At 45.1% G+C, this 13,629-nt stretch overlaps 1 protein-coding gene across 9 annotated transcripts in view; it reads left to right on the top strand.

Moving 5' to 3' along the window:
- The window catches only part of LOC112224382 (C-Jun-amino-terminal kinase-interacting protein 4-like), a 46,923-nt gene extending 35,107 nt beyond the window's left edge, over positions 1–11,816 (top strand). For 8 of the 9 annotated variants that reach the window (XM_042306097.1, XM_024387908.2, XM_042306096.1 and 5 more), the window contains 13 exons: positions 104–199; positions 1,760–1,927; positions 2,076–2,247; positions 2,359–2,568; positions 6,989–7,157; positions 7,250–7,378; positions 7,463–7,611; positions 7,711–7,859; positions 8,009–8,180; positions 8,409–8,522; positions 8,858–9,031; positions 9,109–9,246; positions 9,367–11,816. In XM_042306097.1, coding sequence (XP_042162031.1) covers positions 104–199; positions 1,760–1,927; positions 2,076–2,247; positions 2,359–2,568; positions 6,989–7,157; positions 7,250–7,378; positions 7,463–7,611; positions 7,711–7,859; positions 8,009–8,180; positions 8,409–8,522; positions 8,858–9,031; positions 9,109–9,246; positions 9,367–9,479 — 1,953 coding nt within the window. In that variant the 3' untranslated portion in view covers positions 9,480–11,816. Of the gene's footprint in view, positions 1–103; positions 200–1,759; positions 1,928–2,075; positions 2,248–2,358; positions 2,569–6,988; positions 7,158–7,249; positions 7,379–7,462; positions 7,612–7,710; positions 7,860–8,008; positions 8,219–8,408; positions 8,523–8,857; positions 9,032–9,108; positions 9,247–9,366 lie in introns of those variants that run through there. The other variant, XM_042306099.1, reaches the window with a different exon arrangement.
- Positions 11,817–13,629: the final 1,813 nt, after the last annotated feature.

Raw genomic sequence — 13,629 nt, 5'->3', positions numbered from 1 at the left:
GTCTTAGTGCATTACTTTATACTAGACTTTATACTAGACGAGGGCTGCATATTAAGTTAGGTTCAGTGACTCCAGGTATGCTGACCACTGTGTTATATTACAGGTGGCCAATGGTGGTCAGACGTTAGAGAACAAGATGAAGAATCTACCTGTACCTGTCTACCTCCGACCACTGGATGAGAAAGATGCTACTATGAAGGTGTGTATGTGTACCTTTCCTTACCTTGTATTTCTCTCCATACAGTACATTCAGAAAGTATTCAGACCCCTTGACGTATTTAAAACAGATACCTTATTTACATAAGTATTCAGACCCTTTGCTATGAGACTCAAAATTGAGCTCAGGTGCATCCTGTTTCCATTGATCATCCTTGAGATGTTTCTACAACTTCATTAGAGTCCACCTGTGGTAAATTCAATTGATTGGACATGATTTGGAAAGGCACACACCTGTCTATATAAGGTCCCACAGTTGGCAGTGCATGTCAGAGCAAAAGCCAAGCCATGAGGTCGAAGGAATTGTCGGTAGAGCTCCTAGACAGGATTGTGCCGAGGCACAGATCTGGGGAAGGGTACCAAAACATTTCTGCAGCTTTGAAGTTCCCCAAGAACACAGTGGCCTCCATCATTTTTAAATGGAAGAAGTTTGGAACCACCAAGACTCTTCCTAGAGCTGGCCGCCCGGCCAAACTGAGCGATCGGCGGGAGAAGGGCCTTGGTCAGGGAGGTGACCAAGAACCCGATTGTCACTCTGACAGAGCTCCAGAGTTCCTCTGTGGAGATGGGAGACCTTCCAGAAGAACAACAATTATGCAGCACTCCACCAATCAGGCCTTTATGGTAGAGTGGCCAGACAGCCACTCCTCAGTAAAATGCACGACAGCCCACTTGGAGTTTGCCGAAAGGCACCTAAAGGACTCTCAGACCATGAGAAACAAGATTCTCTGGTCTGATGAAACCAAGCTTTAACTCTTTTGCCTGAATGGCAAGCCTCATGTCTGGAGGAAACCTGGTACCATCCCTACAGTGAAGCATGGTGGTGGCAGCATCATGCTGTGGGGATGTTTTTCAGTGGCAATGAATGAGAAACTAATCAGGATCGAGGGAAAGATGAATGGAGAAAAGTACAGAGAGAGATCCTTGATGAAAACCTGCTCCAGAGCGCTCAGCACCTCAGACTGGGGCAAAGGTTCACCTTCCAAAAGGACAACGACCCTAAGCACACAGCCAAGACAATGCAGGAGTGGCTTTGGGACAAGTCTCAATGTCCTTGAGTGTCCCAGCCAGAGCCCGGACTTGAACCAGATCGAACATCTCTGGAGAGGCCTGAAAATAGCTGTGCAGCAATGTTCCCCATCCAACCTGACATGGCTTAAGAGGATCTGCAGAAAATAATGGGAGAAACTCCCCAAATACAGGTAGGCCAAGCCTTTTAGCGTCATACCCAAGAAGGTTCAAGGCTGTAATTGCTGCTGAAGGTGCTTCAACAAAGTACTGAGTAGAGGGTCTGAATACATATGTACATTTTGATATTTCATTTATTACATTTTTTATAAATTAGCCAACATTTCTAAACCTGTTTTTGCTTTGTCATTATAGTGTATTGTGTGTAGATTGAGGGAAAAAACATTTTAATACATTTTAGAATAAGGTTGTCTCGTAAACAAAATGTGGAAAAAGTCAAGGGGTCTGACTACTTTCTCAATGCACTATACTGTATTGTTGCGTATTGCTAACTGTGTGTATTTATCTCCTGTAGTTGTGGTGTGCTGCAGGTGTGAACCTGTCGGGGGGTAAGACCCGTGACGGCGGGTCTATAGTAGGTGCCAGTGTGTTCTACAGTGACCTGACCAGCCCTGGTCCTGAGAGTCCTCTCAGGAAGACGGGATCACAGAGCAGTCTGGACAAACTGGACCAGGACCTAAAGGTACATATACATCACACACAGTCACATGGTCATACAGCACACACATGCTTGCACTCATACAACAGACAGACAGGCTCATAAGACACACGTGTGTACGTACAGTAAACACACACACACACTCATACAGTCTTTTCCGTTGTGTGTGTAGGAGCAGGAGAAGGAGCTGCTCCACCAGGAGGAGCTGTCCTCTCTTGTGTGGATCTGTACCAGTACTCAGACCACCACTAAGGTCATCGTCATCGATGCCAACCAGCCTGGGAATGTCCTGGAGAATTTCTTTGTCTGCAACTCCCATGTCCTCTGCATCGCCAGTGTGCCAGGTCTGCGTGTGTTTGTTTGTGTGATGTAAACTGAAGACGAGGCTAAATGTTTTTGTTTTGATTGTAGCTAATCATACCATGTTTGTTTATACATGTTTATGTGTGTGTCAGGAGCCAGAGAGACAGACTATCCGGCAGGGGAGGAGGTGCCCCATGACGCAGGGTCAGGTGCTGAGTGCGGGACTCTGCAAGCCAGCACAACCAGTATTTGCTCAATGGGTGAAGCTGGAGTGCTGGCAGGGATCAATGTGGTTGGCTGCTCTACAGAGGGGACAGTGGCTACCCCCCAGACAGCAGGAGCAGAGAACGACACCGACACAGGTAAGATTATAACACCCACGCAGGCATACAGTTGAAGTCGGAAGTTTACATACTTAGGTTGGAGTCATTAAAACTCGTTTTTCAACCACTCCACAAATTTCTTGTTAACAAACTTTTTATTTTATTTTTTTTACCTTTATTTAACCAGGCAAGTCAGTTAAGAACATATTCTTATTTTCAATGACTGCCTAGGAACAGTGGGTTAACTACGGGTTAACTGCCTGTTCAGGGGCAGAACGGGGGCAGAATGACAGATTTGAGCTAAACGACTACCGCCCCGTAGCACTCACTTCTGTCATCATGAAGTGCTTTGAGAGACTAGTCAAGGACCATATCACCTCCACCCTACCTGACACCCTAGACCCACTCCAATTTGCTTACCGCCCAAATAGGTCCACAGACGATGCAATCTCAACCACACTGCACACTGCCCTAACCCATCTGGACAAGAGGAATACCTAAGTTAGAATGCTGTTCATCGACTACAGCTCGGCATTCAACACCATAGTACCCTCCAAGCTCGTCATCAAGCTCGGGACCCTGGGTCTCGACCCCGCCCTGTACAACTGGGTACTGGACTTCCTGACGGGCCGCCCCCAGGTGGTGAGGGTAGGCAACAACATCTCCACCCCGCTGATCCTCAACACTGGGGCCCCACAAGGGTGCGTTCTGAGCCCTCTCCTGTACTCCCTGTTCACCCACGACTGCGTGGCCACGCACGCCTCCAACTCAATCATCAAGTTTGCGGACGACACAACAGTGGTAGGCTTGATTACCAACAACGACGAGACGGCCTACAGGGAGGAGGTGAGGGCCCTCGGAGTGTGGTGTCAGGAAAATAACCTCACACTCAACGTCAACAAAACTAAGGAGATGATTGTGGACTCTTCAGGAAACAGCAGATGGAACACCCCCTATCCACATCGATGGAACAGTAGTGGAGAGGGTAGTAAGTTTTAAGTTCCTCGGCATACACATCACAGACAAACTGAATTGGTCCACTCACACAGACAGCATCGTGAAGAAGGCGCAGCAGCGCCTCTTCAACCTCAGGAGGCTGAAGAAATTCGGCTTGTCACCAAAAGCACTCACAAACTTCTACAGATGCACAATCGAGAGCATCCTGGCGGGCTGTATCACCGCCTGGTACGGCAACTGCTCCGCCCACAACCGTAAGGCTCTCCAGAGGGTAGTGAGGTCTGCACAACGCATCACCGGGGGCAAACTACCTGCCCTCCAGGACACCTACACCACCCGATGTTACAGGAAGGCCATAAAGATCATCAAGGACAACAACCACCCGAGCCACTGCCTGTTCACCCCGCTATCATCCAGAAGGCGAGGTCAGTACAGGTGCATCAAAGCTGGGACCGAGAGACTGAAAAACAGCTTCTATCTCAAGGCCATCAGACTGTTAAACAGCCACCACTAACATTGAGTGGCTGCTGCCAACACACTGACTCAACTCCAGCCACTTTAATAATGGGAAGTGATGGGAAATGATGTAAAATATATCACTAGCCACTTTAAACAATGTTACCTAATATAATGTTTACATACCCTACATTATTAATATGTATACGTATATACTGTACTCTATATCATCTACTGCATCCTTATGTAATACATGTATCACTAGCCACTTTAACTATGCCACTTTGTTTACATACTCATCTCATATCTATATACTGTACTCGATACCATCTACTGTATCTTGCCTAAGCTGCTCTGTACCATCACTCATTCATATATCTTTATGTACATATTCTTTATCCCCTTACACTGTGTATAAGACAGTAGTTTTTTTTTGGAATTGTTAGTTAGATTACTTGTTGGATTATTACTGCATTGTCGGAACTAGAAGCACAAGCATTTCGCTACACTCGCATTAACATCTGCTAACCATGTGTATGTGACAAATTAAAATTTGATTTGAGATTTGGGGCAGAACGACAGATTTGTACCTTGTCAGCTCGGGGGTTTGAACTTGAAGCCTTCCGGTTACTAGTCCAACGCTCTAACCACTAGGCTACCCTGCCGCCTATAGTTTTGGCAAGTTAGTTGTAAGTAATTTTTCCAACAATTGTTTACAGACAGATAATTTCCCTTATAATTCACTGTATCACAATTCCAGTGGGTCAGAAGTTTACATACCCTAAGTTCGTTGTGCCGTTAAACAGCTTGGAAAATTCCAGAAAATTGTGTCATGGCTTTAGAAGTTTCTGATAGGCCAAATGACATCATTTGAGTCAGTTAGAGGTGTCCCTGTGGATGTATTTCAAGGCCTACCTTCAAACTCAGGGCCTCTTTGCTTGACATCATGGGAAAATTAAGACATCAGCCAAGACCTCAGAAAAAAAATGTAGACCTCCACAAGTCTGGTTCATCCTTGAGAGCAATTTCCAAACGCCTGAAGGTACCACATTCATCTGTACAAACAATAGTATGCAAGTATAAACGCCATGGGACCACGCAGCTGTTATACCGCTCAGGAAGGAGACGCGTTCTGTCTCCTAGAGATTAACATACTTTGGTGCGAAAAGTGCACATCAATCCCAGAACAACAGCAAAGGACCTTGTGAAGATGCTGGAGGAAACAGGTACAAAAGTATCTTTAGCCACAGTAAAACAAGTCCTATATCGACGTAACCTGAAAGGCCGCTCAGCAAGGAAGAAGCCACTGCTGCAAAACCGCCATTAAAAATCCAGACTACGTTTTGCAACTGCACATGGGGACAAAGATCGTACTTTTTGGAAAAATGTCCTCTGTCAGATGAAACAAAAATAGACCTGCTTGGCCATAATGACCATCGTTATGTTTGGAGGAAAAAGGGGGATGCTTGCATGCTGAAGAATACCATCCCAACCGTGAAGCACGGGGGTGGCAGCATCATGTTGTGGGGGTGCTTTGCTGCAGGAGGGACTGATGCACTTCACAAAATAGATGGCGGTAGGAAAATAATGTGGATATATTGAAGCAACATCTCAAGACATCAGTCAGGAAGTTAAAGCTTGGACGCAAATGGGTCTTCCAAATAGACAATGACCCCAAGCATTCTTCCAAAGTTGTGGCATAATGGCTTAAGGACAACAAAGTCAAGGTATTGGAGTGGCCACCACAAAGCCCTGACCTCAATCCTATAGAAAATTTGTGGGCAGAACTGAAAGTGTGTGTGTGAGCAAGGAGGCCTACAAACCTGACTCTGTTACACCAGCTCTGTCAGGAGGAATGGGCCAGAATTCACCCAATTTATTGTGGGAAGCTTGTGGAAGGCTACCTGAAACGTTTGACCCATGTTAAACAATTTAAAGGCAATGCTACCAAATGCCAATTGAGTGTATGTAAACTTCTGATCCACTGGCAATGTGATGAAAGAAATAAAAGCTGAAATAAATCACTCTAATGTTATTCTGACATTTCACATTATTAAAATAAAGTGTTGATCCTAACTGACCTAAGACAGGGAATGTTTACTCGGATTAAATGTCAGGAATTGTGAAACAGTTTAAATGTATTTGGCTACAGTGTATGTAAACTTCTGACTTCAACTGTACACACACACACACGTATCTTTTTTGTTGTTGTGTGTTCGCTCCAGACACCAAGCCCCTCCCCCTGCCACTCACCACAACAACGAGGAAAGCTCTTCTCCCTCTTACAACAAGCAGTCAATTCATATGGACACCGAAACACATTGAGACATTTTACTGTAATAGAGGAGAACGTAACCTTTGTAACTATGCCCTTTTATGTCTCAACTCCCAAAATGTAGAACAGAGCAGACCCTACTAAGATGGGAGTATCCATTCAAGTGATTGTGGAAAATGAATGCTCAGTTTCTGTCCTGTGCGGCACCTTGTACAGCTAGCTGCATATTATCCAGACTGTATGCTAGCTGTCTAGCCTGTGTTTTATAAATGTGCAAAGAGCATAAAAATATGCATTTAAATACGGAATTGGCAACTCGTTCTCATTCTGCGAAAGAAGCGTCTTCTTATCCAGGTAGGCCACTTGATTTCAATATCCTAAACTCAGTGAACAGGCTGGGTTGTTCAAACAGTTGGAGACGGACAGGAGGGTCTATTCATAACAGATCAACTGTTCTAACATGTTAGCAAGCAAATAGATCCATTTAAAGCTAGACTTTAAATATAAAGATTAGCTACTCACTAGCAGGTGGGCCTGTGCTTGAGAGATTGTTAACGCCTGCTACCAGAAGGTAGCCATTTATTAGTGAATGTGCATTTTGCGTGGTTCTGGTTAAATGTGTAACAAAAAGGGTGTTTTCATAGACCAGATCAGTGATTATGGCAAAAAAACAATATTTCCTTCTCCTGTCCTTCCCTAAGTCAAAAGTGATTATCTATTGAATACTCTGCTCTTACACCTACAGTATCTCCTTCTCTCCTCTCTGTGTAGACGCCAAGGCTGCAGAGGAGGCTACTGAGGCTACAGAGGCCAGTGCGGGTCCTGCAGGCCCGGAGCATGACTTAAGTCAGAGGGGAGTCTACACTGAACATGTCTTCACTGACCCTCTGGGAGTACAGAGCACTAGTCCTGGGGAGAGGCCAGCCAACTACACACAGAGGTATGGGATACAGGGATGCACACACTCCACACATACACACATACACACCACCCACACACACACACACACTAACATCCTGTTTCTGTTCTCAGGGAGTCTGATCTGGTAAAGGATGGTGTTAGCTCCAACCCTAACCCAGAGGAACAGGACCTGATGAGAGAAGAAGCCCAGAAGATGAGCAGTGTTTTACCCACCATGTGGCTTGGGGCACAGAACGGATGGTGAGACGCCGATCAATTTAATCAATCAGATCAGTTTATCAATCTCATATTGATCTCATCAGTCAAATGTGTGTGTGTTCCCAGTGTGTACGTGCACTCGTCAGTGGCCCAGTGGAGGAAGTGTCTCCACTCTATAAAGCTGAAGGACTCTGTCCTGGGCATCGTCCATGTGAAGGGGAGAGTGTTGGTGTCTCTGGCTGATGGAACACTGGCTATCTTCCACAGAGGAGTGGGTAAGGCTGATATGTTTTTTAGTTTCTTGTGTGACTGTGTCCATTTAAAGGATTCCTACATTGGTGCTTACACACTGCTCTTACTCTCCCCCTCTCCAGATGGTCAGTGGGACCTGACTAACTACCACCTACTAGACCTGGGCAGACCCCACCATTCTGTTCGCTGTATGACCGTGGTTCACGACAAGGTCTGGTGTGGCTACAGGAACAAGATCTACGTGGTCCAGCCCAAAGCCATGAAGATAGAGGTACGTCTGACCCGTTCATGGACGCAAGCACGCACAAGAACCCCCCCACACACACACACACACGGACTCACACAGACTCAGTCCACAGATTATAGTTGTAATCCTCCTCTCCTTTTCCATCCCTCCCCTCCCCCTCTCCTCCACTGTAGAAGTCGTTTGATGCCCACCCCCGTAAAGAGAGCCAGGTGAGACAGCTGGCGGGGGAAGGAGATGGTATCTGGGTGTCCATCCGACTGGACTCTACTCTGAGACTGTTCCATTCCCACACACACCAACACCTGCAGGACGTTGACATAGAGCCCTACGTCAGCAAGATGCTGGGTGAGGAACCAAGGCCATTTACACCTGTTGCAGTTGATGTAGGTATTGTGTGTTCTACGTTCTATGCTTCTAAAGCAACTTGATTGTGGTGTTTGTGTCCTCATTGTTAGCTAGTTTTGACTGATATGGGACAAGGGTTCACAGCATTAGCCCAAGTGACATATAGGAAATACAGACATATACTTCATTATTCCTCTTTTCTTAATGTGTCATGTTGGTCTCCCTCAGGTACGGGGAAGCTGGGCTTCTCCTTTGTCAGGATCACAGCTCTCACGGTGTCCTGTAACCGTCTTTGGGTCGGCACTGGCAATGGAGTCATCATCTCTATACCTCTCACTGACAGTAAGGGGAAGTAATGTCTCTCTCCCACTCTCCATCCCCCTCTCTATGCCCACTACTCTCTCCCCAATCTCTATTTAATGATGCATCTCTCTCCATCCTTCTCTCTCCCCTCCCAATCTCTATTTAATGATGCATCTCTCTCCATACTTCTCTCCTCTCCCAATCTCTATTTAATGATACATCTCTCTACATCCTTCTCTCCCCTCCCAATCTCTATTTAATGATACATCTCTCTACATCCTTCTCTTTCCCCTCCCATTCTCTATTTAATGATACATCTCTCTACATCCTTCCATCTATCCACCCTCTCTATTTAACGATTCATCTCTCTCTAGCCGATAAGGTGATGGCAGGACCAGGTAAACCTGGCGGAGTGATCCGTGTGTATGGTGATGAGAACAGTGACAAGGTGACGGCTGGAACCTTCGTACCCTTCTGCTCCATGGCGCACGCTCAGCTCTGTTTCCATGGTCACCGAGACGCAGTCAAGTTCTTCACCGCTGTCCCAGGTAATTTCACTTCTCTTCCCTCTCTTCTTCTCCTCCTCGTCCTGCCTTTTAACTGATCAAGGTCCCCCCTCCCCCAGGTCATGTGATCCCGTCAGGTGCAGGCGGAGCAGCGGAGGCTGGGGGTGACAACGGGGCAGAGGAGCACCCTCAAAAGCAGTTTGGCAAGTCTGTTCTGGTGATGAGTGGAGGAGAGGGATACATCGACTTCAGGATGGGTGAGTTGGCATGGACCATCACATCACACTGACAAGTACAGTCAGTATATGGCAGGGCATGAAAACATAGATATTTGTATGAGATGAAGTGGCTTAATGTGTGTGTGCGTGCGCGTGTAGGTGATGAGACTGAAGAGCCACTGGACGAGCCCACTCTGAAGCTGCAGCCGTTCCTGGCCAAAGCTGAGAGGAGTCACCTGATCGTCTGGCAGGTCATGGACAGCCAGGACTGAACTGTAACCTCTGACCATGCCACGGCGATGAGGAGCCTATTTAAAGCAGGAACAAGCTGTCCATTCAGATTCACTCTTTTGCATGTTTATTTTTGTTTATTTATTTTCTTCTAATTTTGGTTTTGTAATCTTTGTTTTGTTTTATGTTTTTTTAATTAAATGTTTTATTTTACTTATTGTATTTTAAATCTGATACAAGACCGTTGCGCTTCTATTATTATTATTATTATTATTATTATTACCGGTATTACTACTAGAATGATTATTAGTGAAAACAAAAAAAATGGTGATTTAATTTTCTTAGATCATATTTTGCACCTGGTTTTCTATTGGATGCTTAGGGTCCAACCCCTCTGTCCAAATACTGTTTGGTGATTGGTGGAATCAATGCAGGGTCAGGGTGTTTCTTTGGCCTCCCCCTCTGTGCTTTCTTTCAGATAGACAGAGAGGAGACAATAGTGTATAAGAGACCTGCTCACAGGAGAATAATGATGGTTTATTGGTTATGATGTGTTTTGAAATGCAAAACCAAATCAACCCCATGATGTCTCACATCGTCCAATAAGAAAGAAGGGATTACTGGACAATCCAGCAAGTGAGCCAATCTTTTGTGTCCTGAATGACACAGGCGTGCTCTTCTTGCGTGATAGATTTTATTTTGTGAGAACATGGCTCTTGATTGTATGAAAGACCGTTTTTAATCAATTGTAAGAGTTTTCTGGACCTGGGATCAGTGTTGTTGACTGGGCTTATGTTTAGGCTAACCTAATAGGTCTCTGATCAATCATGTCCGTAGCTGCTGGGGCAGAGAATCGCTTTGTTTCAATACTTAGGAAATGCCCCTTTTCTTTCTAGGTGTAATGATTGACAGGATTGACATAGGATGGATACATATAGATTAATAATTTATTACCTCATGGAAGGAAGGCAGTGTTGCATTGCAAGAGTGTTGGAACAGGGCTTCCGTCTTTAGTTTCTGGGCCGTTGCTCTCCCGCCTTCCCTCCCTCCCACCAGCTAGAGCTTGCAGACACTTTACCAAAATCAACGGCTGCCTTATGTTTGAGAGTTGAGAAAAAAATGTTGAAAACTACATTATGGACTTTAAGTGGGACAGATTTAATTTATTCCTATGTGAAAGAATGTTACATGGCCGGTTACCAAATAAAGTAAATGTGTGGCCTTGTAGCTGCATGTTCAGCCCCGTCTCTCTGTAAATACAATAACATTTTGCCAGACCGTCTTTGTTAAAATGATCATGGTGTATAGAATAGAGAGATATTTTTAAGCTGTCATCTCTGCCAATAAACTAAGCACTCTCCGAGAGCAGAGATGTTGGTGTATAATAGCTGGCGTCTCCGCTTCTGGAGTCTTTTGTGCGCTGAGAGTAGATGTTACCCATATAGGCACAGATCTAGGATCAGTTTATCTTCTCTAAATCCCAACATGAAACATTAAGGGGAACAACTCAACACTGACCTTAGATCAGTGTCTAGGAACAACTTTCTTCTACCTTTTGTACACTAGAGGGCAGGGTGGCTCCCCCATAGGTTGCTATGATACTGACGTTTTCAGACTCTAAGCCTATTTTTATTAACTTTTTGTACATTTAGTCTTTTTAGTCTCTGGTTGCATCTAAAATGACACATTGATTCCCCATCTAGTACACTATTTTGGCCAGGCTAGTTGAAAAGTAGTGCACTAGAAAGGGGGGTAAGGTTTCATGTGTCTCTGGTCTGTGCATCAACAGATTTAGCTGGTGTCTGTCCTGAGGGGTGAAAGTGTGTGTTTCTTTCCAGAAGACCCCTCATATTGCAGTTCAGCCATTTCAGTATTTATTTCTATGAAAGAGCCTTTGTAGTTCAGAATGTAACTTTGTACAAAATGAAAAATCACCATATATGTGAGCGGCCGACTTGATTCGTTCTTATGTAGCAAAATTTGAAATTGTGTTTTTTACATTAGATATTATTTTGACAATGATTGTTATTGGAATGGTCAATACATGAGTGGGTGAATTAGAGAGAAACTACTGAGCTATGCACTACATCCACAGGGGAAGGTTGAGTGTTCTGGGTAGGAGTTGTCATCGGGCAGTGATCTAGGAACAGCTTATCCTTACAAAATCCTTCATTATGGTTAAGGTGAAAGGTGTAAAACATCAGTGCCTAAGATCAGCTTCTTCCTACTCTGTGACCTGTTCATTAACCTCCAGGTTAGTCGTGTGTGTGTGCGTGTCCCCAGCAAAACTGTTGTGATGCATCACCTATGTACTGATACAGCGTCTCAGCCTTATTCTTTTAGCATTCAATTAAACTGACTTTATTTTGGGGGGGAAACTCTTGTGTCCTCTCGTTATTTGGCTGTGGAGCGCTGCCTGTTGAAGTTCAAGGAATACCTCTGGAAACACCCTCTCTCGTTCTCTCTTTATTTCGCCCTCTCTTCTCTCTAATGCTCTGCCACAGTATCGATTGCTTTAGGATAGGCAGAAACCAACATATAGCACAACTCTGTCTTATGTTGCCCTGAAATAGTATCTCTGCTGTATGTGTGTCTACATTAACTGGATAGATGATAACCTTGCAAGGCCAGACAGAACGCCTGTAATCAATGAACCACCTTGATTTCAATGCAGTGTTTAACTATTGACTTTTTACATATAGCATCATACCATAATATCACACCTGTATCCTAGCCTACTGCAATAGAGGGGTGGCAGGTAGCCTAGTGGTTAGAGCGGTTGCAAGATCAAATCGCTGAGCTGACAAGGTAAAAATCTGTTGTTCTACCCCTGAACAAGGCAGTTAACCCACTGTTCCTAGATTGTCGTTGAAAATAAGAATTTGTTCTTAACTGACTTGTCTAGTTAAATAAAGGTAAAAATCAGACAGGCTCTATTTGAACTCCTGAAAAGAGATCATCCTTCACTGAAGAAAACACGTTCCCTTTTCTTCCTTGCCACCAGGTGTCAGTGTTGCCCCACAGTCTGGTGGCATCTGGAAGGGGGCATTACTTAAAGCCAATTGAAACACCTCTCCCTTTGCTCTAATTGGCTTTTAACTGTTCTTTTCATGGATTTAATGTTCCATTCCATCCCAATAATGTACAAAATCTGCGATGGCACTATAGCCATGTGTGAAATGTGGTGCCTCTATCGCAAAAGCCACAATTGTTTCACTTAGCCGCTAGACAATAAGGATGTCATAACATTTCTGTTAGTGCATATTAGGGTGTGAGGATGGATGGTGACTTTGGACAGGACACATGGAGGGGGTGCCTGGCCTGCTGCGCTGCCCCCTGGCCCACACATTTATACCACCCATATCAGCAGATCATACACACCTCCCTCTCCCTGCTTCCCTGCTCTCTCAGGGTGTAGTGGTTATGTAATGAGCCAGCTGGTGTCTCTTGGGGAGGTTGGCTTGGCCTTGGCCCCATGACGCTTGCAATGCCAGGGTTCTGGGTTCGATTCCCACGGGGGACCAGTATGAAAATGTCGCTTTGGATAAGCGTGTCTGCTAAATGACTAGAATGTTTCGGCACACAACATCCCCCGCTGCCCAGGCCTCTGTCTACAGTCCAACCAATAACACTGTGGGGATCACTCTATTTTATGTAAAGGGTAATATCTCAGGTGCCTGAATCAATCCTGCATTGGCTGCAGTGCATGCATGCGTGTCTGTGTTGTCTGCCCAAATGTTTCATTGCAGGGCCAGATGGGTGCAATGAGGTGAGTGCTGAATCTTTTGAATGGTGTATTTCTACCACAAGGTATAACTCATTGTCATTATCATACTCACAGAAAATACTCCACATATAATGTAGGACCCATATCAATTCATCCTTAGCTCTGTCCCTCTGCTGAGGGCAGTTTGTGTCTGGGTTTCACAGTTATCATCTGGTCTTTCAGATCATAGGTGTCACTGGACCCAAACACACAGCTGCAGTCTCTCTCTTTCTTATTCTCTCCATCTCTCTGTTTATCTTCCTCCTCTGTGATGTCTGAGTGTTCCTTCCCCAGCTCTGTCACCAAAGGGGATTTGCGTGTGTGTGTGTGTGTGTGTGTGCACGCTGACACAGCACATCAAAGGGTCTACTAGAGACGGTGTCTGGGAGAATCAGCTTCAGAATGCAGGCTGCTCGCCCTCGGCC

Source organism: Oncorhynchus tshawytscha, linkage group LG25 (genome assembly GCF_018296145.1).
Source record: "Oncorhynchus tshawytscha isolate Ot180627B linkage group LG25, Otsh_v2.0, whole genome shotgun sequence".
Lineage (NCBI taxonomy): Eukaryota > Metazoa > Chordata > Actinopteri > Salmoniformes > Salmonidae > Oncorhynchus > Oncorhynchus tshawytscha.
The sequence above is the reverse complement of the archived record's forward strand: the minus strand, read 5'-3'. Positions and strand labels throughout refer to the sequence as shown.